Source organism: Pseudonaja textilis, chromosome 2 (assembly GCF_049901715.1).
Source record: "Pseudonaja textilis isolate UNSWEBS1 chromosome 2, rPseTex1.2, whole genome shotgun sequence".
Classification (NCBI taxonomy): domain Eukaryota; kingdom Metazoa; phylum Chordata; class Lepidosauria; order Squamata; family Elapidae; genus Pseudonaja; species Pseudonaja textilis.
The window spans coordinates 37,762,493-37,790,472 of NC_141991.1; the positions used below are offsets into that span (position 1 = coordinate 37,762,493).

The 27,980-nt window shown below is 35.9% G+C and overlaps 1 protein-coding gene across 3 annotated transcripts in view; it reads left to right on the forward strand.

The window, feature by feature from the left end:
* Positions 1-26,099, forward strand: part of LOC148126827 (contactin-4-like) — a 345,287-nt gene extending 319,188 nt beyond the window's left edge. For all 3 annotated transcript variants that reach the window (XM_087923702.1, XM_087923700.1, XM_087923701.1), the window contains 2 exons: positions 24,940-25,066; positions 25,914-26,099. In XM_087923702.1, coding sequence (XP_087779828.1) covers positions 24,940-25,066; positions 25,914-26,097 — 311 coding nt within the window. In that variant the 3' untranslated portion in view covers positions 26,098-26,099. The remainder of the gene's footprint in view (positions 1-24,939; positions 25,067-25,913) is intronic.
* Positions 26,100-27,980: the final 1,881 nt, after the last annotated feature.

The following is a 27,980-nucleotide window of genomic DNA, read 5'->3' on the forward strand; positions in this document are numbered from 1 at the left end:
TCATCCATTTGTTTCTTTTTGAAAAGAAAAAAAAACCCTCCAAAAATTCAGATAACAGATAAACAGAGTTGGAAGGGACCTTGTAGGTCATCTAGTCATCTAGTTACCGCTATTGAGCCTGGTTTCACCCAGTCTATATGTGTACTTTTGGTTTTTCTTGCCTAAGTGTAGGACTTTACTTTTCTCTACATTGAATTTCATTTTGTTAGTTATGGCCTATCTTCTTGGGTGTTAGCTATTCCTGCCAGCTTAGTATTAACTGCAAATTTGGTAAGTTCCCCTTCTATTCCCTCATCTAAGTCCTTAATGACGATATTGAAGAGTACTGGGCCTAAGACAGAACCTTGTGGTTCCCCACTACCTACTTCCCTCCATGTAGACTTAGACCCATTAAGGACGACTCGTTGAGTACGGTTTATCAGCCAGGTGCAAATCCAACTGGTGGTGGTATTTTTCTTTCAGCTTTTAAGTTGGGCAGGCAATATTTTACTGAGTGAGGATTTCTCTAAATTCTAAAATTTCAGTATGTCTCCCTTGGTCAATAGGTGGGAGAAAATATTGCTGGTAGTTTTTGCAAGTTTCAAGTATAATTATTGTACTTTGAAATTATTCAGCAGCTATAGGAAGTGAAAATATTCTCCATTTTCTGGCAGAAGTATATTGCTGTTAAGTTCTTTTAAAAGCTTCCATTCATTCTTCAACTGCTCAGCTACCTTTTCATTCTCTCTCCACTCACTATTGAGTTTTCTGCTTTCAGCTCCAAGCAAATGATTGGAAAAATAGGTGTTGTTACCAAACTGAATGTGTTTGGATTTGTTTTTCTTTGCTTAATCAATCTGCTCTGATTTTATAGACCATAAAGTCTCTCCTTGAGCAGCAGCATCTTTTGTGGCTGAGAAGGCTTGCAGGCGTTATGTGGGAAAAGGGGAGGGTACTGAAATTACCAATGCCCAGAGTGCCTCTGAATAGCTTTATGTGATTCACAGACATTATTGGAAATTAAGAAGGCAAACCTATACCTACCTTATTTATTATAGTTGCTTGGACTGCCAGGTTATAAACCAAAATTATTATACTAAAATGAAGCAAAACTGGTATTAGTTATCATTAGTTACTCATTTTCCAGAACAAATATGAGTACCAGTATTTGACTCCAGTAGTGGATGAATAAATAAGCTGTAAGGAGTAACAAATTTGCTAATTCTGGACAGATAAAGACTTGGTGTAGAACAGGGTATCAAGCTCAATTTCATTGAGGGCTGCATTAGGGTTGTGTTTGACCATGGGGAGCCAGGGACGGCATGGCCAGCTCAACATCACTTGTGTTGGGGGAAACTGCAGGGCTCCTGCAGTGCTTTGTCTGTGAAAATGGAATTCGGAAGGGCCACAAGCGACCCTCCTGAGCTCCATTTTCACTAGCAGAGGCACCATGGGCTGGTCCTTCACTGTTTCAATGGTGACCCCCGCAGGCCAGATATGATATACGGATTCAGCCCATGGGACTTGTGTTTGACACCCCTGGGGTAAAGATTAGGCTAGAAAACAGGGCAGTCTGAGTTCTAAACCTGCATTAATCACAAGGCCAGCTGAGTGATCTTGGGCTTTCAGTCTCTCAGTCCTAAGAAAGAGGCAATAGCAATCATTTCTGAAAATTTGCAAAGAAAACTTTAGGGACTACTCCCAGCAGCTGCCAGGAATCAACAATGACTTGAAAGGACCAAAAAAAAAACCTACCAGACTTCTGCTGCCATAGTTCTCAGATGAGACAATGATAGATAATAGGATAACATGAAATTTAGGATGCATTTCAGATATGAGAAACCCAGTATATTTACATAAACTGTTTTCGCTGGGTATATTTATATGTATCAAATGCTTCCAGCTCAATATAGGGTAGAATCCTATAAATCAAGATTTTTGTCAATCTAAAGTCCATTAAAATAAAGCATGCAGAATTTACTGCAATTGTGTTCCTGCAAAAATAAAATTTTTGTGATTACATGTAGTTCATACTTGATCAAATAGATCAGGACTGGAAGCTGGCTTCCTTTTTAGAACAGCCTTTGACATATTTTTAAATAGTACATATTACTATTATCAGAATGGCTGCATTGAAAATACAACTTCAACATATTATTTCATTGTGCTACAGGTAGTTATTTAATACCATCAATTTACAAAAGGCAATTTATTCTTTTTCTCATGCTGTTAAAGCAAATTGGGATGTAATTAGATTTATATATTGAATAATCTCATTTGCATATCCAATTAATTCTTCCTGTTTTAATTTGCTAAGCTTGAACTCACATTAGTAGTAAAAATAATATTTAAATGATCAAGAATTCATCCTACCTTTTTTATAATTCATTCAAGATTTGTCATTTGAACTCTTCTATTGCCCCTTTTTTCTAAATCTTGAAAGTTATTATACAATAAGTGAAAATAATTTTAAAAATTAAAGAAGTAATTTAACCTGACCAAAACTAATATGTTATAAATTATATTATTTAAACCATCAGCCTTCATGTAATTATGATTCAAGCATATAACATGGCTCATTTTATTTAACAAGTATAATGTTCAACTTGCCTATTTTATGCTCACTCTGAAATAGGTATTTTTCTTCACATATAAAAGTTGTATTAGTTATACATTTCAAAATATTGATATTTTGCACTTAAAAACAAAACACAATAAATACATTTTATTATCTTATCCTACAGTATTTGACCCAAGATTTTTATCAAAGTCAGGAAGTAACCCATTGCATTTCTTGTCTTATCTCTATTTGAAGATGGCCCAGTATCAATAAATAAAATTTTAGTAGTTTTTTCAATATTTGTCAGAAAAGATAAATTTTGATCCTCTGTATAGTCCTTAATAGTGTTTCTTAACTTCAGTAAATGTAAGATGTGTGGACTTAAACTTCAAGAATTCCGCAGACAACCATCCTGCTGGGGAATTCTAGAAGTTGAAGTCAACAAATCTTAAACTTGCTAAGGTTGAGAAACACTGGTTCATATGTCATAGTTTGCATGGTTGTTAATACATCTAAAACTGTTCTACTTTACTGAGCAAAGCAACTAAGCATCCGCCATTTTTTCCTTCACCAGAGGAAATGTCACTTCCTAGATTTCTCACTGTCTTTATTTGCTAATATAACTTTTCACCCTCTTTTAAAGTGACAAATACATATTTATGTATTTAGTCAAGCCAAAGAGTAAGCATGATATATTTAGTTTTAAAAGTAAATAGTGTGTAATTCATTCCAAATATTAACTGTGTGTACTGAATGGATTGAAAAACCTCATCATTGTGATATGAATAAAAAGGTATATTTGGGTAAAATCCTGTTTTTCTGATTGTAAGGGCTGATGTAATAGCTTTTGTTGTTGATAAGTGTCACATATCAAGGCATAATGGTGAGAGAGGACATGTTTATGTAAAATATTGTGGAAGACAAATAATTTCTCCATACATGAGGAGCTCATATGCAACATTTTTCATTGGAAAGAAACCCAAGTAATCTATTACCACATCTGGGCTAAAAAAAACCAAACTGGATAGCATCTGAATCAAAAAAACACCTCAGCATATAATTCTTGGGTAATCATCAAAAAACACTGTGTGGGTGCATGTGGGTGTGTTTTTTATCCTGCTTTTAGTATTTTTATGAATAACCCAAGGTGGAAAGAATACCTAATATCTTTCTTCCTCTTATTTTTTTCACTACAATAACCCTGTGAGGCAGATTAGGCTGATAGAGAGGCCCTGAATATCTGGTTTTGTCAGAAGGCCTAGGGACTCTGAATGCAGATGAAGTTGATCACAAGATAGATTTGATTGTGTTGCTACTCCTTGGGGGAAGGGGAGTTGAGTGGTTATGGTTTTCTATGTTGTGGGTTTTAATGTGTAAGTTGGGCAGCCATATAAATTTGTTTAATAAATAAATACTGTTTTCACATATTTGTTCAGGATAATATATTTGTTTGGCAGAACAGTGCATGTATCTGCTAGTTGGTTAGTTGCAGGCATCTTTTTTGGTTTGAAAATTATCTCTAGAGTAGATATTTTATCTTGCATAGAATCACATACACATATGTTGTATAAAAGACTGCTTCAATTGTATTTGATACCCATTAGTCTGAAAGAAAAAGGAAGTACATAAGAGCCCTGGTGGCGCAGTAGTTAGAATGCAGTACTGCAGGCTACTTCTGCTGACTGTCAGTTGCCTGCAATTTGGCTCACCAGGTTCAAGGTTGACTCAGCCTTCCATCCTTCCAAGATCGGTAAAATGAGGACCCAAATTGTTGGGGGCAATATGTTGGTTCTGTAAACTGTTTAGAGAGGGCTATAAAAGCACTGTGAAGTGTTATATAAGTCTAAATGCTATTGATATATATTATATCTTAATGAAGATGATCTGACCAGTGGGTTGGAATTGATGGATATATGCATGAAAGTTAAGAGGTACAATTATTGATGTTGTCTAGATGGTGTCACATGTAGATATGTGTGAAGATGGGGATTATTTTGATGATAAAATAGATGTCTGAACTTAACCTTGATGATGCCAATGACAAAATCTTCATTGCGATATAATGATGGCAGCTCCACCTTTTATAATTGCTTTGCTGTCTCTCTGCCTCTGCCTGTCTCTGTCTGTCTATCACACACACACACACACAAAACATTAAGTTTTGCATCATGTTGCAACATACATTTTGTTAGCTAGACTCTAGCTATGGACAGTAGTAGTTTTATATACACTCTAGTGAACACACTAATGAATGGCAGAGATAAATTGAGGGAAAGAACATATTACATTCTGAATGAATGTGATCCACTGGGACAGGTTACTCTATTGTCTGACCTAAATGGATAGATGTAAACCATATCAAAGTTACAGAAAAAAGTCTGTGGCCTATTTGGGCAGAAATGTGTGAGAATGTAAGTTGCTCTCTGGTGACTCAAACATAATAGTTACAGAAAACCAAGGCAAAGGTGGGAAAAAGAAATGTAACATTATGCAAATACAAAATATTACAAATGTATTTGCAATTTAAATGTGACTCCTATATATGTAATTGACAGAGTTCAAAAAATTAAAATCATTGCTGTTTTATGTCCCATCTTTTTCAGAGTTCATCTTTTTTTCTCTGATCTTACTTCAATTTTGTTTCTGTTGCCTTTACTTTAGGTGTTAATGATGATACAGTATCCTTTGTGTGGAAATTCTTAGCAAATAAAAAGGAATATGGAGCTTCCTAAATGATAAGGTTGTGTTGAGAGCCAGATTTAAGGGCAAAATATCATTTTGAACATACATGGGCACTCACATTGCACCTGGAGCCTTGAGGCATTCCTGACAGGTATGCCTGTTAGCCCACGTCCAGTTTGAATCCCATGTTACTCTTCAAATCTGAAACTCTTCACATTTCTAATAAATAATTAGCATAAGGCAAACAGAAGAACCTGCTCTTGGCAAACGAGAATTACAATATCTCTGAACCTGGCTTCAGGGAATGGTATAGAACAGAAAGAGGAATAGTGTTTTTAATCTGAAAAGAAATCTATCTCATTCTTTCAGTGGAAATAAATCTTTTAATTAAATTAACCCTAGGAATCCATTGGTGGTTTGCAGAGTGCCTAGAAATCTAAAATTCTCTTATTCTAACCATCATCTCTTTTTTATTCTGATGTTTAAATAGAGCCAGTCATAGAAACTCTGGAGACAGGAACTTGAGTAGAAAATATTCTTGGCAAGCTCAGTGAGATGTTAGAAGTCCCTTGAAAGTAATTAATGTTGAGAAACTGCAACTAGTAGTTTTAAGTAACCATCAGCAGCTATCTATAATGTTGGAAGTGATCATTTATAAAACTGTACAGTATTTTTTTTCCATTTAGTACCCTAGATATTTTTATATCCCGTTTTACTGTCTATCATAGACTGATAATAACAGACTCAGCAACAATAATAAAATGGAATCAAATAGAACTTCAGTTCAAAATAAATTCTACGCTTTAAGAAACACTAGCAGAGAAAGTATTCCCCTAGTATTTCCTTAGTTTTAAGCTTCATGTTTTGAAAAATTACACATGTAATTCCACCTTAACTAGATTTCATTAGACTAGAGCAAGTATAATCCAACATAAAAACATAAGTGGTGCCATGCTTAAATCATACCACTCAACCATCTACTCCAGTAGGCTGTTCTCACAGTAGCTAACACAAGGAGGTTCAGTACCTTCCCAATGGATGGTCTTGAGAGGTAGTCATCATGGCTAAGAGCCATTCATCTTCATGTCTTCCATCAATCAATCAAATCCTTTTTTGAAGCCAGCCAAGTGAGTAGCCAACATCTTTTGTTAGTGAGTTCAAGCTTTTATCTGCGTGTCAAAAGAATATACAAATTCCAAAATTTGTATGTATTTTAATTGGATAGACATAATCTGAACACATCCATTTCACTCCTATCTCCCTTGACTTTCTCTTAAAACATTTATAAAATAAATAATAAAAGTACTTGTACACTATTATCAGATAAAAACCATTTTCAGTTAATTGCTGGAAGGGACATAAATATATCAATTTATGTGCATATAATGTCATTCTAGGCCTGTAAGGACAAGGAGCTATAACACACTCATAAAATTAAGAATGTGTCATATCCTAAAAATAATTTGAGTGTTTAGATGTATTTATTTTTAAGATATTTTGAGAAATTACTCCATAGGAATTGCAGTTACCCAGTCAGCATAGTTTTCATATGTAAATTAGGTTATTTCATTGTAATAAAAATAATTGAAGCTAGAAATAAACTATCATGAGTTTTCCCTCATACAGAAGTGAAGGTGGGATTAAATTACCTCTTTCAAATACTCATTGTCTTAGTTTCCATTTTTTAAAAAAGAAAAGGAAAAGTGCACTTTTTTTCCCCTCAAAGACATGATATTTTTAAATTGTCTTATGTTTATATGTTAAGCACTAAGCAGAGGCATAAACACTCAGACCAGAAACATATATTGAGAATCCCATGCTTTATTTCCATGCTAATTTTTTCCCCTTGAGCTACTCCTACTCAAATACATCAAAGGACAATATTTATTACTTTTGATTGAAATTCGAGTCCATGGCTTCTGAGAAATTGGAAACCTGCTGATTTACCTCCAAGTATGCATTATTTAACTGTTACTTCATTTTAGAAGGGTGATATGCAGCGCATATGAAAATAAAATACACACTTATTACTGTTTCAATGAAAATGGTGCATTGTTTTCAAACCATGTTTGGTATTTTCTAAAGAAATATGCCAACTCCTATGCATTGGATCCTTTAATAGGCAGCCTCTTAAGGTTTAGTCTGATCGCTATCTGTGCTTTGCATTTCAATATCAATGTGTTTTATTTACTAAGGTTCTTATCTTTGAGCATTTCCCAGCTCAACATCTCTCACCATAGCATCAAAACAAACTTTTCCTCAAGAGAACAACTAGCTACACTTCATCTCCTGAGATGCAATTATTCCATGTTTGTCCTTAATACCCTTGGGATATGATGATGCAGCAGACTCCCTTTGTTCAGCCAAACACAGTCATCTCTTTGTTTGTTAGTGCTGTAAATACTAATTCATGCAGGTTTGCATCACACCTAAATGTACTTCGACAGCCTGCTAGCTGTCCTGAGCAAATTTCTCTATAAAAGTTCTTTTAGCTATCTACTTGCAACTATAACTGTGAAGGCTGAGAAAGGCGGATATGAAGATCTGTGACAATTTCCGTATCTAGAGTTGATTTTTCAAGGGTTCTGTTACATGTAGTACTCAACTAACAGCAGTTCATTTAGTGACCGTTCAGAGTTACAACAGCACCAGTGGTGGTATTCAGTGAACTGGTAGCAAGAATTTGGTGTGGGACACCGAACCGGTAGTAAGTTCTGGCTGGCCACGCCGCACCACCCAGTCGCCCTCCCACCCAATGCTCGCTCACCCCGCCCTCCTGACATTCGCCTAAGGTATTTCTTTCTCTTTTTTTTCCCTCCCGACAATCAGCTGTAGATGAGATCAACTTTGCCAGGATTTCCCTTGCTGAGGCCCAGGAAGGCAAAAAATGGAGGGAGGAGCTCAGCCCCCCTCTCCATTTTTTGCCTTCCAGAGCCCCAGAGGTGTCTTAGGGGAGTAAAAATGCCTCCCAGAGGCTTCTATGGGGCTAAGAAGCTCCCAAAACGGAGCTTGGAGGGGTGCTGCGTGCCCCTCCCATGCTCTGTTCCTTTTCTTCCAGAGCCCCAGAGGAGCTTTAGGGGAGCAAAAACAATACACCCAGAGGCTCCTCTATGGCTAGGAAGCTCCCCAAAATGGGTTGGGGCTGCAAAAAAGCCACGGCCACCCAGTCACATGGCCATGCCCACCAAACCATGCCCACAGAACCGGTGGTAAAAGTTTTTGAATCCTACCACTGAACAGCACTGAAAACAAAAACTTGTGACTGTTTTTCATACTTAACGACCATTGCAGCATCCCCATGGTCACGTGATCAAAATTCAGATGCTTGGCAACTTGCTCATATTGATGAGCCAGGGTCATGTAATCCCATTTTGTAATCTTCTCACAAGCAAAGAAAATGAGAAACTCAGATTCACTTAATAGTGATTCACTTAACAACTGCGACAACAAAGATGATAAAATGGGGCAAAACTCACTTAGTAAATGTCCCATTTAGCAACAGAGATTTGAGACTCAATTGCGATCCCAGGAGATGTGCCTTTTCTGCCGTGGTATCTCCCTTATGGAATATTATTCCCTCCCAAAATTACTTTAGTTCCATCTCTTTTGATATTGCAAAAAGCCCTCAAGGCCTTTCTGTGTAATCAGGCCTGAGGCTCCCAGGCACCTGAGGTTCCCGGGCAACTTGCTTAGAGAATATCCTTAAATGACAAAATTGACAGTATACATATATCTACAATAGAACTTTAATTAAATTCAAACAAGAATGGCTCCCTTATGTACAATTTATCACAGAGAAAGGCTGATTTAAACATCTGAAATATGTTTTTATGACTCATATAAGAACTACCAACTATTACTAATGTTTCAATTGCTAATTTCGAGTATCTAAACTCTGGCTGGTATTTGGGGCTATAAATGGAAATCTTTCAGTAAAAAGCACTTTACTTTTTCCTTTTTTATTCAAATGTAGCAGTCCTTTTTGTATCAACTTGCACTTGCTTTGATTTTTTTCAATATTTTAACAATAAACACATAGACAATTAGTTAAAGAATATAACAATAAACAAATTAGTGTAGCGTGTATTTATTTTAAAAGTGAAGAACAACATCTTGAAACTGCTGAGTACTCTAGTTCTTAGGTAAAATGAATGAAACAAAAACAGAAAAGAATTATTCAGAGAGTGGGTATTCTTACCGAATTGTCTTACTCTATTCTGCTGATGAATTCATAAAGCATATCACGGAAGCATTACAATTACAAATGCTTTCATCTGCTTGTCACAAGAACATGCAAATGAAAAGAGTCCATGGTACTTCAAAGAGAAGATTAATGTTATAGTCGGTAATAAACTAAAGTCTAGAATAATAATCCAATGTTTGAAAGAAAACATTTAACTGTATGGAGTGTCTTATGTTAAGTGGAAATATAAAGTAAAAAAACCCAGAAACAAGAAGCAGAAACAAAGGTGGCTTTTAGGACAGAGTAAACTGTCTTGGTAGAGAGATAGTAGAGAGGTACTACTTCATCTTAGTAAAGTTTGAGTCGGATTTAGAAATCAACAGGGAGCTATTTATTCAATATATTATATATAAACAAAGCTTACTTTTACAAATATTTTGCAGAAAAGTAATAGCATATTCCCAGAATAATTCCCAGAATTTATTTAGTTTTATGTCCGTATGGTGAAGTCCACTAAGTTTACAAACCTGTGCATACTTAACTACAGGCAAAGTTCTATAGAGATTCTCAACATCCAGGACATGGTTGTCCCAAAAGGGCTTTTTCAAGAGGCAACTAGACCTTTGCCTCTTCCAGTTGCCTCTTGAAATAGCACCTTTGTGACTGCAGATGATGTTCTTCTGCACTCTGAATACATTTATAAACAAAACATTGTGACAAAGACTAACATTATTTTTCTTATTCTATTTTAATGTTTATACTTCCCAACTCTGCCCTTGCTTATAGATAATGCAAATATTGAACATCAGACCAAACAATAATTTCAGCCTTTGAAAATGCTGAGTAGTCTATTTGGCAAAAAAATAAATAAGCAAAAACAAAGAAAAGAATTAGCCTTTGTGTTGTGCTTGATGCAACATGATGCACCATATTGTCTAAAGCAGGGGTGTCAAACTGGATTTCTTCAAGGGCCAACTCCACAGGCCCGGGGGGAGATGGGATGGATGCCTCTTGCAGCACTTTGCTGGCAAAAACAGGGCACACATCACAAAGTGCTGCAGGAGGCTGTCCAAGCCAAAACTGGGCCATGGGGAGACTGTGCACACCCCCACAACCTATTTTGGCTTCCAGAGGCACCATGAGCTGGTCCTTTGCTGTTTCCAGGCCGGCCTGAGGGCCAGATTTAAGCACCCCACTGGCCAAATCCATCCTTCAGGCCTTGAGTTTGACAACCCTGGTCTAAGGTCTATAAAGGGCTGCAATTAGTGATAATTTAGTTTGGTGAAATAATAAAATAAGTTTTGAGCTGCATGTTAATACTGCCTTGTCATCAATAATGAGCACGTTAAAGGAAAATCTGCAATATATTTCTTGTAAAAATGTGGCAGTGTAGAGAAATCCTTTTTTTTTTTTTTGCCTTTTTAAAACAATTATCCATAAATATGTCCTGGTAGAAATAGGTCATTGCCATTGATTTATATACCAAAGACTTTGTTGCTTTTTTCTCCAGCAGGTTTCTTTTTTCTATATCCTGAAAAATGCGAGTAGCTTTGTAAGGATATTTCTTTTTAAAAAAAAATCTATTCATATATAATCTGGGACAGGAGAAAAATTATAAAAATAGGTCAGTGTTCCCCAATTATCTCAGAATATAATGAATGATATATACCTAATAATAGATATAAGTGTCTGTTATTTTATCAATAATAAATGTTATTATAAAATTGTTCTTAATTGTTATTCCCAATTTAGAGTTGAAATGAGGGGATAAATCTGAAATTCCAAAAGCAGAAAACAATTAAGGGTACAAAGCCTGATTTTAAAACTATTCAAACTGTTGCTGTTTTTCTGTGGACTATAATTCTTATGTGAGATTTAAGGCAGTTCTACAACATCACTGTGTCTTTTAAAAGCAATTCAAGGTTGATCAGCTTTTGTTCCTCAAAATGATGTCAAAATGCAATAGATATCATTTTTATTCTCTCTCCTTGAGCAACAGGGAAGCACAAAGATTGACATGCAGTCAGTTTTATTTGGGTGTTAATTTCTGTGATGATTCTGCCCCAAAGCCAGAATGCTTGCCAAGAGGAAGAGCTGCAAAGTCACACAGCTGCCATCCTTAAGCAGTGGTGGGATAAAAAAAAAATTACTCCTGGTTCTGTGGGTGTGGCTTGATGGGCATGGTGTGGCTTAGTGGGCATGGCTTGGTGGGTGTGGCAGAGGAAAGATATTGAAAGATCTCCATTCCCTCCCCACCCCACCCCACTAACCTGCTTTCCAGCTCTGTTCTCCTGTGCAGAGCAACAAAAGAAGACCCAGCCGATCAGCTGGGACTCGGGAGGCAGAGAATCAATAGGGGTGGGGCCAGTCAGAAGTGGTATTTGCTGGTTTTCTGAACTACTCAAAATTTCCGCTACTGGTTCTCCAGAACAGGTCAGAACCTGCTGAATACCACCTCTGCCCTTAAGCTACATTTTATTTTTTATTTGTTTGTTTATTCAAGTCATTGAATCAAGCGGTTATTAGATAATATTAATACATGAAATGGATACATATAAGAAAAAAAAGAAACAATAGGACAGGGATGGTAGGCACATTGGTGTGCTTATGCATGCCCCCTACAGACCTCTTAGGAAAGGGGTGAGGTCAATAGTAGACAGTCTAAGGTTAAAGTTTTTGGGGTTTGGGGAAGAAACCACAGAGTCAGGTAGAGTATTCCAGACGTTGACCACCCTGTTGCTGAAGTCGTGTTTCCTGCAATCAAGTTTGGTGTGGTTTACCTTGAGTTTGTATCTATTGTATGCTCTTGTATTGTTATGATTGAAGCTGAAGTATTCATTGACAGGTAGGACATTGCAATATATAATTTTATGTACTATACTTAGATCGGACCGAAGATGGCATAATTCAAGGTTGTCTAGGTCTAAAATTTCAGTCTGGTGCATAAGGTATTCTGCAACAAGTAGAGGAGTGTAGAACTCTTCTTGTGAAATTTCTGAACTCAACCATATTAATATCAGATATGTAATGCGGGTTCCAGACTGATGAGCTGTATTGGAGTATTGGTCTAGCAGATGTTTTGTATGCTCTAGTTAGTAGTGTAATATTACCAGAGGAAAAGCTAGGTTAACAACTCTTAATGCCTTTTTGGCTATGTAGTTACAGTGGACTCTAGCACTTAGATCATTAGAGATGAGTACTCCAAGGTCCTTGACAGAGTTTGGATCATCAACAAGGTCTTGACTATTCAGCTTGTATTTTGTAATTTTTTTTTGCCAATATGTAAGACAGAGCATTTATTTGTTGAGATTTGAAGTTGCCATTTGTTTGACCATTCTGATACATAGTCGAGGTCTTTTTGAAGGGTAGAAGTATTGCCAGTGGTGTTGAATAGCTTTACATCATCAGCGAAGAGAACGCAGTTGCTCTTAATATGATCACAGAGGTCATTTATGTAGAGGATGAAGACAGCTGGTCCTAGAACACTGCCTTGGGGGACACCATTGTTAACAGGTACAGGATTTGATAGGACGCTTCCAATTTTGACCATTTGTTGTCTGTTTGACAGGAATGCTTCTATCCAGTTATGCAGGTGTCTAGAGATACCATAAGATTTTAGTTTTAGTTTGTCGTGTACTACTGAATCAAAGGCTTTACAGAAGTCTATGTAAATTGTGTCTATTGCTTTGCCCTGATCGAGTTGTGTAGTCCATATGTTTTTGCAGTGTAAGAGTTGCAGATTATAGGATAGTTTTTTTTTTCTGAAACCAAATTGTTTGTTAGAACAATTTAAAAGACACCCAATGCATTGAGTCTCTAAGGAAATGAGAAAGGCTGATTAGAGTGCAGGAACCAGGTTAAGACACAATGGGGAAAAGCCTTCCCCTCAAATTCTATCTCCCATTCTATAGAATATTATCTCCTTTATGATTCTGGATGGGCCTGAATGAGTAGAAATCAGGTACACAGTGGTAAACATTGTAGGCTAACTCTGCCCTACTGTCAGGAGTTTGATCCTGATGGGGCTGAAGGTTGACTCAGCCTTCCATCTTTCTGAGGTCAGTAAAATGAGGAGCTAGATTATGGGAGGAGGGGGCAATATGCTGACTTTGTAAACCATTTGGAGAGTGCTATAAAATAACCTTGAGCGGTATTTAAGTCTAAGTGCCATTGTCATTGCCATCTCACAAAGTGAGGCAGTTGGGATATGGAACAGCCTGCATTCAGCCATGGCTTTCTAAAGATCCATACCCAACCAATCAGTATTGATGTTTTCAGTGTTTTTATTGTTTGTACTGTTTTATTTTACAGTTTTTAAACATTTTTAATATTTTAATTGTAATTTTTTTTTGAATTGTAAGCCGTCCAAGGTAATTGCCTGAGATTAGCTGCCATAGAAATTGAACAAATAAATAAATAAATATTCTTTCTGTTACCTAATGAGACAATCTGACCCATAGAAAAATATTCCTATAGGAGAAAGAAAGGTGTTTGAGCTGGAAATCTTATCTGAAAATTATCTGAAAACTTAGAAGAATTGGAGAGGATTTTGAGAGAGGAGGTGCAATCGCCAAAATAACTTAAGATAGATCTAACTAGCAGTGAGGATTTGCATAGATTTATTTAGTAAAGAGCAATATTGGCTGGTTATCCTAATATGAACTGAGCAGTTTTTTTTCCTTTTCTATTGCATTGTGATACATCTTTATTTCAATACAGTGATGTTTATTTAACATAATTAAAAATTATTGACATTTAGATATTTAGAGAAGAAAAAAAGATAGACTATCAATATTACATTTTGGATATCAGTACTGCAAATGATGAAATGATGCAAGGCTGAGTCAATCTTCAGCCAGTGAGAATTGAACTGCCAAATTGCAGTCAGCAGATGTAGCCTGCTGCATACTGAATTCTAACCACTGTGCCCTCATGACTCAAAAATGGGGGAGGGGGAATCATTTTTTTCTCCATTGTACTATGTATGTCTTTTCAATATTTGGGGGAAGGAGTTCATAATTTTCCTTTAGGATATAACTTGGTATAAGTTTATAAATTTCATCAATAATTATTCTCACTGTTATGTTGTAACCATTCTTCAAAGTTTTGCATCCCTTTTATCATACAGAGGTTTTTTTGTGTGTGTTTCTGTGCCATTAACTAAGTAAAAGTTTATATATGTGGCTGGGCAGTCCTGATGTATACCATATAGTTAATTCAAAGGGAGCTTGAAAACTCTTGAAGTGTTCCAGGACAAGTCTAAAGAACATTGCCCAAGAGAAGTCCAGGTTTGAGTGTAGCCAAGATCATAAAGAAGACATGGTGCCATGGGATATTTTCTACTCCGTACAAATGAAACTTCAGGTTTCAGGTTGAAGATGACAAAAAACAGCTCATTCTGCTTTCTAAGGAAGAGGGTGCAATCTTGTACTAGGCTGGGGAAAAAGTTAGTATGGAATTCTTTGGGAGTAAATCTGTTTTTGGAGTATTGCTAAAATAGTGGGACTTTATTTTTAATATATAAATTGCTAGGTGAATTCCAAGAGTATTGTACAATACTTGTGGTGGTGGTGGAAAATAGGATTGTTTTATGCACTGAGTATTTCCTAATCTTGGTAGTCCTGGTAAACCTCTTTCTTTCTTTGAGCTCATCTGTCTGCAAACTGATTAATAATAACTGTAAACATCTTCTCCCTTAGTATATTTGATCATCTAAAAAGGATCAGATCACATAATCTGTACAGTGCTACTGGGGTATCCATAATTGTCATTTCTTTCTTACTCTTGTTTTGCCTAGGGTACTGATTGATGCAAAACAAATTGGTATAGATCAAGAAAAAAATGGATAGGTGTAGAACCTAGTCAGTGATTATAAAATCTACATCTGCTTATTCTCCGTACCCTAAGGTAATAAAAAATTAAAACTCTGTGTAATTATATCCACATTGATCTATGCAAAAATACTAAAAAGTTTTACACTAAGTGGCAGTAACAATTGAGCAAATTTTCCCAGAAGTCATCATTGACTTAGCAGTTAAAAAGGGAATGAAGGAGTCTTCTCAAGAATCATCATGGCCATCAGTTAACATAGACATAATTAAAAATTTTCCATGTTAGTCCTTTGAGGTAGGCAAGGCCAGAAAATCAATTCCACAAGTGTGATTGGAAGTATGTTTATTGATATAGATTATAACAGAGAATCCTGAAAGCCTGAGTTTTGATTCCCTTCCCTTCCTCTTATATTCCAGGAAGTTAGTCAGAGCCAGTCTGATTTTTCCGTTAATGTTTCCTTTATTTTCCCAGCTTAAAGAATGCTTCTTTACAAGTTGTGACCATACCTGCATATTTTTTCCCAATCCTTAGTTTTTCTACATTGTGCCAGATTAAATGAAATGAGCAGTAGAAAAGGACAAGATTCAACTTACTCCAATAGGAAAACAATGTTTTTACAGTGGGACAGCAGTTAATTTCCTTTCTAATAATGATGAACAGAGCACATCAGAGTGGCTAAAGCAGAAATTCTTCTATATGTTGAATGAAGGTTTTGGGGAAGGTAGGAACCTGCTGAAAATGACCTTCCAAGTAAACCTGAACTAGATAGTGCATGGATCATTTCATAAATTCAGATAAAAGCCCACTGTTTCAGCTTTGATGTGGCTATCAAACCATTTGTGCTTGGATTTTGAATGAAAACAGCTAAAGGAAATTATCCTTGTTATTCATAAAGATGTAAAGTTATCCCCAAGGCTCCTGAAACAGATTACATTTTAAATTAACGTTTTAGGCAATAGAGCCCAATTCATTCATTCATTCATTCATTCTTTCATTCAATTTGTGTGGTGAAGTAAGAGGCTCAAAGAAACCCTACCTTGTTTTGGGAATGGGTGGAAGTATTTTCTGACTTTCAAGATTGATATCAGCCAGATAAGCTAGAATCAACAGAAAACACAACGAGATGGGTTAATTCATTTTTAAGATTACATTAACATTAAGGAGGAACTCTCTGACAGTAAGAACAATCAACCAATCGAACACCTTGCCCTTGGAAGTTGTGGGAACACCATCACTTGATACTTTCAAGAAGAGGTTGGACTGCCATTTGTCAGAAATGGTGTGGGGTCTCCCACTTTTTTTTTGGGGGGGGGGTTGGACTAGATGACCTACAAGGTACCTTCCAACTCGGATTATCTGTTATCTGTTATCTAACAGAATCCTGCAAGCTTGAGAGGTATTTCTCTCTCTCCTTCCATCCTAACCCCTTTGAATCCCCAAAATTAATTAGGGACAATTCTGGCCCTATTGTCCTACCTGTGGATGTCAGATCCCTATTCTTGATACTGTCATTCTGCGGGAAAGGGGGAATGTAGTATTTAGATGTATTGTGTGGTTTATTGCTTTCTTCCTTGCTTGTAACTTTTCATTTTGTAACATTTATCCTGGTGCCTGGGCACCTTGAGATTTTCTCACCTTTTGAGGAAAGTGAAGGGAGGGGGAGGCCATGTGGATTGTTTCATTCTGAAAGGCAGCAGAAGATGACCCTGGGAACACTGGCTTACCCAGGACTGCCATTACAATAACATCTCAACATCTGTAGATTGGTTGAATCCATATCGGGACTGAAGGGAGGGGTCTCTAATTCCTATTATTCTAGCTGTATTGCCTGAGGGAGCTCAGACTCAGACTTTTCCTTTGTCTTGCTATCACTCCTGCTCAATAAATGTTCTTTTTGAAATGCCAAAGTTTCAAGAATCTTTACTTTCTTGAGTAAGGAGAAGAGGCAGGACTTTACAGTGGGTTAAGCTGTCTTTTATCTGACTGTTACTTTGGTTGTGTCTCATTGCATGATGACTCAAGATCATTCCCACATTTCATTCATTATTACATTGCCTCTTCTACTGGATCTAACTGGTCAAGTAGATAAAATGAGTAGGTGGTCCTAAAAGTAACATGGTCCCAAGGAAAACTTTAAACCAGTACCTTGCATTGAACCTGAAAGCACGCTGGCAACCAATGCATTAACTGTATTGGTTCAATAGACATAGGTTGTACAAAAGTCCTTCTAGCCAAAACTGCCATCCACTCTTTGAGCAAAGGGAACTTGAGAAGGGAACTTCTGCCCAGCCCAGTCAGGTTCATGATGGCCTCTTGAAAAGGTTATGAAGTACCATTTCTTTAACCCAGGAAGTTTTATTTATTTATTTATTTTTATTTATTTATTTTTGTCAAAAACTTACAATATAACAGAAACAAGAATAAACATAAGTTTAAATACAAGAAATAGGAACTAATAATTGAGGACAGGGACGGTAGGCACGATTGTGCACTTATGCACGCACCTTACAGACCTCTTAAGAATGGGCTGAGGTCAATAGAGGTTAGTTTGAGGGTAAAGGAGTGGGGGTTTGAGCAGGTGACAACAGAATCAGGTAGTGAGTTCCAGACATTGACCACTCTGTTGCTGAAATCATACTTCCTGCAATCGAGTTTGGAGTGGTTTACATTTAGTTTATATCTATTGTGTTCTCTTGTGTTGTTTTGTTTAAAGCTGAAATATTCATTAACTGGTAAGACATTGTAACATATGATTTTATGTACTATGCTTAAGTCTAATCTTAGTTGGCGTAGTTCAAGGTTGTCTAAGCTAAGAATCTCAAGTCTGGTGCTGTTGTGAACAGATAAATGTTCTTCTGGTAAAATACTTTTGGACTCACACAATTATATTTATGTCAGATATACAGTGTGGATTCTAGGCAGCAGAGCTGAATTCAAGTGTTGGTCTGGCAAAGGTTTTGAATGCCCTAGTTAGCAAAACAGTATTACCAGAGGAGAAGCTTCATAAAATTAAATTTACAACTCTTAAAGTCTTTTTGGCAATACTGTTGCAGTGATCTTTGGAGCTTAGATCATTCAATATGAGAACTCCAAGGTCCCTGACAAAGTGAGGGTCATCGACAAGGTCCTATCCGCCTAGATTGTATTTGGTATGTAGATTTTTTTTACCAATGTGTAGGACAGAGCATTTGTTGGTAGATATTGGGAGTTGCCAATTGTTAGACCATTCAAACACATGATCAAGGTCTTTCTGAAGGATGGTAGTGTTGATGGTGGTGTTGAATAGTTTTACATCATCAGAGAAGAGGACACAGTTGCTAATAAGGTGATCACAAAGGTCATTTATATAGAGTGTAAAGAGTGTGGGTCCTAGAACGCTCCCTTGTGGGACACCGCTGATAACTGGTGCAGGGTTTGATAGGACATTTCCCATTTTACTTTACCCATTTTACTTTACTTTACTACAGGAAGGCAATAATCCACTTGTGAAGGGATCTAGAAATGCTGTAAGAATTTAATTTTAATCATAGTTTGTCATGTACTACTGAGTCAAATGTTTTGCAGAAGTCAATGTAAATTACATCTATTGCTTTACCCTGGTCAAGAAATGTAGTCCATATGTTTTTGCAGTGTAGAAGTTGCAAATTGAAGGACAATTTTTTTTCTGAAACCAAATTGTTTATTGGAGAGTAAGTTGTTAGACTCTAGGTGGAAGGTAATGCACTGAATAATAATTGATTCCATAACTTTGCACATGACACAACACAATGAGATTGTTTGGTAGTTTCCAAACAAGCAAGGTTCACCGTTTTTGAAAATAGGGATGACCATTGCTAAAGACCATAGCTATGATAAAGAGCTGGTTCTGAATGATAACTCATATATTATGCTTAGTGGTTCTGCTATGGTAGTAGAGAGCTTTTTAAAGAAGAATGTACATAAGCCATCAGGGCCAATAGATAAGGATGGTTTAAGGTGGTGTAGTGCATTTTCTACGTTATCTTCAGTAAAGTCAATGTGTAGATTGTTGCAGTTAGTTGTCGTTCGATTAGGAAATGTGGGGCATGAGCCATTACTGTTAACAAAGACTGAACTGAAGAATGTGTTGAAGAGGCTTGCCTTAACAGCTTCATCGCTATAGTCTTTCCCATTAGGACCTTTTAGAGGTGGGATGGTTTTTGAGTCTTTAAGTTTGGTGTTTACAAAGTTGTATGAGTGTTGTATGAAAGGATTGTCTGCAATAAAAAGCAAGTTTCTGAGGCATTGTCCTAAGCCTCTCATAGGGAAGCCCAAGCCCAGCCACAGCGTCTGCCAACAACAGGCACTGAAGTTGGAAGGTCCAAAAATGGTAACACAGAGTTCTCTGCAAGATAGAGAAGCCTCAAGTTGACTTGAAGGAAGAAGACTAGAACATTAATGCAAGTCTAGATGTGCAGTGCTTGCCTAAGGCACAGGGGAATATGTGTTGTAAGGTAAATAGTATCTGATGCTGGAAATAATTATTTTGCTTCTGGTTTGATTCCCTGTATCTGTATATACTATTTGCCTCTTAGACGGATTTCAGTCTTCATTTTTTTACTTGACTTGGTTGTCATGTACTACATGATTGAATTTCTGGCTAGACCTGTTGAACTGCCATTAACTCAGTTTAAGAAACCCATTAGACTGTTGCTGTCTCTTTGCTTATGGTGAATATTTGAAGACTGCAGGATAACTCTGCTATAATTTTAATCTTTCATTTGCCTACTCAGTTTTGACATCTTTTCCTGAGACAAATGGGTCAGCCAATACATAGATCTTTGTTTCAATGAAAACATTACAATTTTCTTACCCTCATCATCTTTTTAATCTGTTTTCTATAGCCTGCCACTTCCCCTCATCTTGGCTACCAATTCACCACTTTCCTTTGTCACTTCTACATCTTCCCCTTCCCTTAATCTTGTTTCTCCACCTCTTCACTGTTGCAGGATGTCTGCTTCTCCCAAAACAAAGAGGTAGGTCAGTTACATGTGTACCAATGGGTCAGTGGAATATGCAAATTTGAGGCATTTTTTTTTAGTCTAGACACTACTAATGAATATAATTGATTGGCCAAGAAAGTAAAAACTAGCTTTAAATCATTTTTATCCTTTAAAAATTGAGTCTTTTGGAGGCAAAATCATACATAGCACCCATGGCTTCTACTTCACTGATCTGATTTTATATTTGCTCAAGATCTAGTTCAGATCTTTTACTGAAGAGTGAAAGCTCAGATAATTCACTGGTATATTTTTCATGCAAGTCAAAAAAAACACTAGAAAGAATAAATCAGTATACTCTCTGGAGATAAGACATAAATGGTGTCACATGGGAAACATTTTTGTCTAGGGACAGAAATACTTTTCATAGTCAGTATCTTTATCTAGACAGATAATCCTATCCTGCCCTTGTCAGATGCATCTACAGTTTATTCCTGGTTATTCTTGGTTATGTTTTTGAACCTACTGTCTTCTACTACTTGTAACCTGGAGATATGTTTTTAATGATCCAGATTAAATGCAGAGGTTCCAAAATCCTAATCCCAAAGGAGATGTCCCATTTCTGCAAAGTTAATTTGCTTCTTTCTAGAAAAGTACTGTGGAAAGGGAACTTCATGAGGACAGTGGTGATACCCAAGCAGGAAAAGCCCAAAGGGAACATCAGGCCAGCCATAAAACAAACTTGCATAGGAAAAGAGATTTGATAAAAGTTATTGAAAGAAGCCCCCTAGACAAAAGCCAAGTAATTAAGAAAGCTAGGGAAACAAGAAAAAGAAATCCCTTACAAACAAAAGGTCATGCCAAATCAGCAAAACAAATAGACAAAAGACACAAAATAAATTCCATAGCAGACAGGAGATTGCCACCAAACAAATATAAGAAAACATTAGGATGAAACTGATAATCCAATCAAACCACCCCGCAGAGTTTACCCTCTGGCGGAAATGAAGACAACCCCCTGACAGGATTTAAAACATTAAGAAATACAAACACAAGCACTCACACACAAAAGGAGAAAAGGTATAAAAATCAGGGGTTTATTATACAAAGATGGCTAGCCCCAGGAACGCAGACTTCTTGCTATCTCTTGCCTTCCTGAAAATTAAAGGAACCCGCTTCCAAGCAGTTGTCTCTGTCTGTGTCCTTGCACTGGAGCCCTCCCAGCAGGAAAACCAAATCCTCAAAAGAAAGGCATTTTCCAGCCTTTCAACAGTACAGAACAAGATGAAGTGTTTGAATGCTTTTGATTTTCCTCTAGATTGCAAAAACGTTGGTCAGTGAATTAAGTTAGTTTCCTGACAATATTAGGGTGTAGTATTTCCATGAATGAATCTTCCATAGAGAGCATCATGGACTCTGATTTCACCCTGCAGGTCTGTGCTAATTCTCTCCCAGCTGGGCTGTGGCAATCTTTTAACCCTGGAGCTTGACAGTTTGCCAAAAGCCAGCCCTGCCTGCTGGCTCAGTGTCTTTTCTGCCATCCTGAAGCTGTGAAACCTCCAGAGCCTTGCCCAGAGCTCAGAGTCTCTTGCAAGCAGACTTGCTTTTTTCTCTTCTCTTTCTTCTCACAAAAATAAATGTGATAAAGCAAGAATGTGGGGGGATGCAGGCAGGAGGTTGATTTGTAAGTTCCCTGGTCAACCGTGGAGACCTCAGGCTGACTGCTCAACTGTATAATCTGCCATGTGGATGGTTACAGCCTATAGTCCGAGCTCTGAGGGTTTGAAAAATAGCAAACATGGTTGCATGGGAGGATCTTTATTTATTTACACATATGTATGTTTTGAAAAAAAAAAGTTATTACCCTTCAATTTGGGGTGGGGCAATTTTCAACAGACTGTAACACTGATTGTCATGGCTGTATCTTACCTATCCAAGTTTCATGTGCTGGAAAAGCAAAAGCAGTTTACTTTTTTCCCCCTAGAATTATGGCAGTAGTATTAATTAATTTTCACAGTGCTAATGACAAGCATAAACAGTGTTATTATTTTGCATCACTGAGAACAGTACTTTCAAGAAGAAATTAAAACCGGGAACAAGTCTGCTGTTCTCCTTTTTAGTATTATATTGTAAATATATTGGATACTGTAGATTAAAAAATATTCTCTTATTGCCATATTAGAAAACAAGCAAGTGTTTATAATGATTGTGGTTATTATTTGTTAGCAAAGTGACAGAAATACTGGTGCATCAGTACTACTAAAACAATTTCATCTGACTTTCATTACTGTGTTTGCAGAAATAATTCTATAAAAACTAACCTGTAGCTGAAGATAAAATCGGGCAATATGTCCAAATTGATAGAAGTGTGCAACTTGCTTTTTAATTGTGAGTTGAAATAGGATAATTATATTTGTATGTGTTGATCAAATAAAATGCCTTTGGATGCTTAAGATTTGTTCTATTACAATCTTCTTGGACAAAAAGAAAAATGGGTTGAACTAAAGGTTATGGAATATTGCTTAAGGTAACGTCTTGTTATTACATATTTTCATTACGTCTTAACATGTTTATGCTGAAATAAATTTCTGTCATGTAAAGGCATTAACTTTGCATTTTGCCTAAGTATAAAATCATTCATTGTCAGCTTACTTCTTCTTCCTTCCAATCTATCATGGTTTGCCAATGCCTGCTTCCTAGAGCTAAGAGAAAGTGACTGGGCCATGGTTACCCAGCTAGCTTCATCTCTAAGGCAGAACTCACAGTCTTCTTTTTTCTAACTTGATGACTTAACCACTACACCAAACTGTGTTTTTTTTTTCAATGATAAGCACAATCTTAAGTGAGCTAAAGTTCACTTTATGAGAGGCAGGGAGTAACTAGAGATATGCAGAAGTTAACAATGACCAGAAGAAAGAAATAAACTAATTTGTTTGAATTTTTTAAATATAATGTTATATAGTGTGTTGTTTTCTTGAGAATTCTATATCTTATATTGTGAAGGTCTTAACAATTGTTCCCCTTTGAAACCTCTCATGAATATGTGTGTATCCATGTCTTAGCTATGAATTAATGTTTTAAAGAACTGAAAAAAATTACAATTTCTCTCATTCTTTATCTTTGTGTGGAATCCACAGAGCAATTTTACATAATTCATTCATATGTGATGTTTTGACTTCATCACGCCAGATGGCTAACAGGTGCATGCCGTGTAAGATTTTATGTTTAATACTGATTCTCACCATCTGAGATTTTTAAATCCCCAAATAGATAGAATAATTTACCAGCTTTTCTTGCAAAAGGACTGTATGGCTGCCGATTAAACAAATTATGAACTTGGTTATCTCAAACACACAGTGGTAGTAATTAGAGAGGCTGGGAAAAGGAGAAGAATAATCAATTAAATAATGCTAATTGGACATTGTTATCATTTATCCTCTTTTTCCTTTTTCCTTTATTCTAACAGCTGCTGTAGGATTTTTCATATATGTTAGATGATGCAGTTTGTTTGCTTAAAACAAAGTAATAGGTTCTTTCTATATTAAGAAAATAATTCTGTTGTTTTTTAAAAGGGTATGCGTCAGTGGTATTTTAATGGCTAATCTGCTAATATGTCAGACTCAAATGAGTTTGATTATTTTAATTTTTCCTCTTTTTTAGCTATTTATGTTCATGATGAGTATCTTTGTCACAACTGCCAATATTTTTTTTGAATCCTAAATCTTTTATCTACGGTATGTCTATAGTATTCAGATTTGAAACAATTTCTGCTATGTCTTTCAAGTGAAATTTGGTCTCCATTAGATAAGTGTTACTGTTATAATTCACCAATTGTAATATGCTACATGCAACTGATACACAACCTGATATTTGTGTGCAAAGCTAGGGAATTATCTTATTTTTAAAATAATTGTCTGTTCTAATAATGGTATGCTGTTGTTATGCATAAAAATAATATCTTGATTTTATCCTGAAACTCTCAGTTCATTGCAGCAAAAAAAGAAAAAAAAGAAACTATAAAGAAAAATGATATAAAACCTTTCTCCAATGGATCCCTTTTTCTTCTATTTTGCAAATATTGCCTTATTCCAGTTATGACAGCCCTCTGGGCATTTCCTCTACAACTAGTTGACAAAAGCAAGAAATATTCATTTTTATTACTGTGCTTTTCTGATACAGTCAGCCATCTGTTATGGATGCTTCTAGACAGGCAAATCTCAAGTGGTCCTCAGTAGATCGCAATGTACACACCAATAACTATAACCTAATATCTTCTCCTCTGATACAGAAGGAACATTTGACTCCATTCCTGAACAAAACCTAACTCCTTCTTTCCCTTGAGATTAAATAACCAGGAAAGAGTTTGTTCTAGTCTTTTGGTTTTTTTTAATAATCCCTGGGAAACAAGAAGAGAAGTTTCATATTCCAGAATCAATCACAATTAGGTTCCTGAGTAGGTCAGACTGAATGTGTCAGTTTACTATATTTTACTTTGGATGTGCTCAAAGCCATGTCTGATTTCTTTCAAACAATTTACTCTGAAAATGTGTCTTTTGTACACCATGAATTAATTGTGATTTATAAGAAATACAGTATATTGTTTTACTACACCTAAATGTTGGAACCCAAAAGTTGTCTAAATCTGAAGGGTGCAATTGTTTTATTTATAGTTATTTGCATAATAAGCAGTAGTACTTATGCTTTAAGTCCATAAAATCTAAATGTCAGTACTCTGTTTATTGTAGATGATAACATACTGCATGGACCAGTTTTTATCCAGGAACCAAGCAGCGTGATTTTTGCACTTGACTCTGAGGAAAAAAAAGTTAAACTGAACTGCGAAGTAAAAGGAAATCCTAAGCCAACCATAAGGTAAACTGTGACTTTATCAACAATTTTGTCAATATCCTACAGCATCCAATAATGTGTCTGTGCCAATCAGGCCTCCATGAAGCAGCCCTATTTTTTATACAATCCTACTTTTTATAAAATAAAACCTGAAATCTTATGTTACTATGAAATGCCATAAGAGATTCACAGAAATGACAACAACTCCTATGACTGCTGGAATTCAATGACATTTTGTCAGTCTCACACAATATCTCAAGAGTTCAATAATAGCTATCAGTTGGAAGTGTGCCCAGATTTTCCCAACCCATTGAGGTATTTTACAGTTGACTAGCATCAAGTTTCCAGTTGATAAGAAAAGTTTGCTCATTTCTGTTCTATAGTAATCAAGAGAGATTCTATTACTTAAGTAGCTCCTGCTGGTAGGAGTAGATACCAGGATTAACTGAGCATCCGCAAATTTGCACCTTTCCTTGTTTCCATGTCTTATATGCACAATTTTGATCCTATATAGTGTTTTATTCTTTTGCTGAAGTCATGTACTAATGGCAGGATTTTAGACACTAATGTGAAAGGGACAAACTAGATTTTAAATAAAACAAATGTATGTAAATGACAACATAATGAGATAGTAGATATAAAGAATTTATTTCTTAATATGTGCTATTGGGCTAGGATATTTAGTTCTAGAATGGTACAACAGTGGTGTAAATAATATTTCAGCTATTGTAATGTGTAACATTTTAGATTTTAGGAAATCATAATTGCCTGCTTGTTAGGAAATAAAAAAGGCATTTTTGTTGTATGTCTTCATTTTGAATACACAAACAAATATTTAAGTGAATAAATTACCGTCTCTTTTGGAATATAGGTGGAAGTTAAATGGAACCATTGTTGACATTGGTATGGATTACCGCTACAGTGTGGTTGAAGGCAGCTTGTTGATCAATAATCCCAATAAAACTCAAGATGCTGGAACATACCAGTGCATAGCAACAAATTCATTTGGAACAATTGTTAGCCAAGAAGCTAAACTGCAATTTGCTTGTAAGTAGAAATTATATAATAGTCATATACTGCTTTATTATAACATAATATTGGGAAAAACTATAACATTAGCTATGTTGGAATAATATTTGTTATTTTATTTAGAATGTGTCCTGATTTGGAGAATAAATTCTTAAATTGGTTCAGAAATATATTTTGATAGGTTTTATTTTGGCTAAAAGAGTAGTAAATGTTGGTAATTTTTTTAGTTGGGTAGAAAAGAAGAAAAATCTATCACTATAGATCTGATAAGCTTGTACTGTTTAACATCTTCTTAAGCTTCTGAAGAATTCAAATGTACATGAGTGCTCTCTCTCTCTCTTTCTCTCCCCCCTCTCAATTTACACAATACTTCATAAAATTACCAACAATTCAGTGATAATAATTTGGGCCTTTAGTAAGTCACTTAAAGGTTATCTCTTTCAAATGTCTTCTCTGCTGTCCCAAGGTGTAATTATATTATAGGGGATAGATATAATCAACTTACAGAGGAAATGGGATACATAAATATTTAATAAAGTAAGAAAAACAAAGAAAAGCATTGAACTATGAATACTGGGTTGATTTTCAGTGAGGAAATAGGAATCAAAAGAGGCTGTTTTTTTAAATGTCGAATCAAGTTTAGAGGTATGGAATTAAATAATATGTTCAGGAGATATGCCCAGTAAATAGAACAATACAGATAGTGTAATGAAATGTCTTGTTTTATACTTCAAGGAGAGCAAATTAATCAATGCTATCTCTATTAAGTAGAATTTTAGATAGGTTCAGATTCAGAATGTTGTAGAGATTCATTATATCACATTAAGCTGCAATAGATTTGTTAGATACAAATTATATGAATACAATAATTGAATCTTCTTATACCATTTACAGTTTAGTGTTGTGTTAACCTAGCCATTTAGTAATTTTAAAATAATAAATATCTGAGGCACCATTTGCATAGTGTTGATGTGGTTTGAGCACAAATTCTAAGACCTTGCTAGAAGAGGAAAAGGAGAAGAAGAAGCAGCAACTAAAATGCTCTTGGACTTCAGAAAACAAACAAGCACTTTCCACATAACATCCCAGGTGTTGATAAGAAAGGCAAAAAGCATGTATGGTGGACTTTACAGTACTTGGAGACATCAGAATAGAAGAGAAGGACCTGGAGAAAATCACAAAATACAAATACTTGCAAATAGAAGTAGAACAAAAGAAAGCAAAATTAATACCAATAGTAATAGGTGTCTTGGGTGCAATCCAAAAACTTCTGGAATACCACCTGAACACCATTGGCATTGACAAAATCACCATCAGTCAATTTGCAAATGGTAGCTTTATTCAGAACAGCTTGCATCATGCAACAATACCTTTAAACACCAAATAATAATTCTGCTTATCCCAGGCCCTAAGGATGGACTGAATAAGTGAATAAAAATGCCAAATAGAATACAATAGAATAGAATTCTTTATTGGTCAAGTGATTGGACACACAAGAAATTTGTCTTTGTGCAAATGCTCTGATTGTACATAAAAGAAAAGATTCATTAGTCAAGAGTCAAGAATCAAGAATCATAAAGTACAACACTTAATAATAGTCATCGGGGACAATAAGCAAGCAAATCATACTAGGAAACAATATAAATCATAAGGATACAAGCGAAAAAGTTACAGTCATACGGTCACAAGTGGAAAGGGATGGGTGATAAGGAATGATGAGAAGATTAATACTAATAGTAGTGCAGACTTAGTAAATAGTGTTTACTAACACTATTTTGACAGTGTTGAGGGAATTATTTGTTTAGCAGAGTGATAGCATTCAGGGAAAAAACTGTTCTTGTGTCTAGTTCTGGTGTGCAGTGCTCTGTAGTGTCATTTTGAGGGTAGGAATTGAAACAGTTTATGTCCA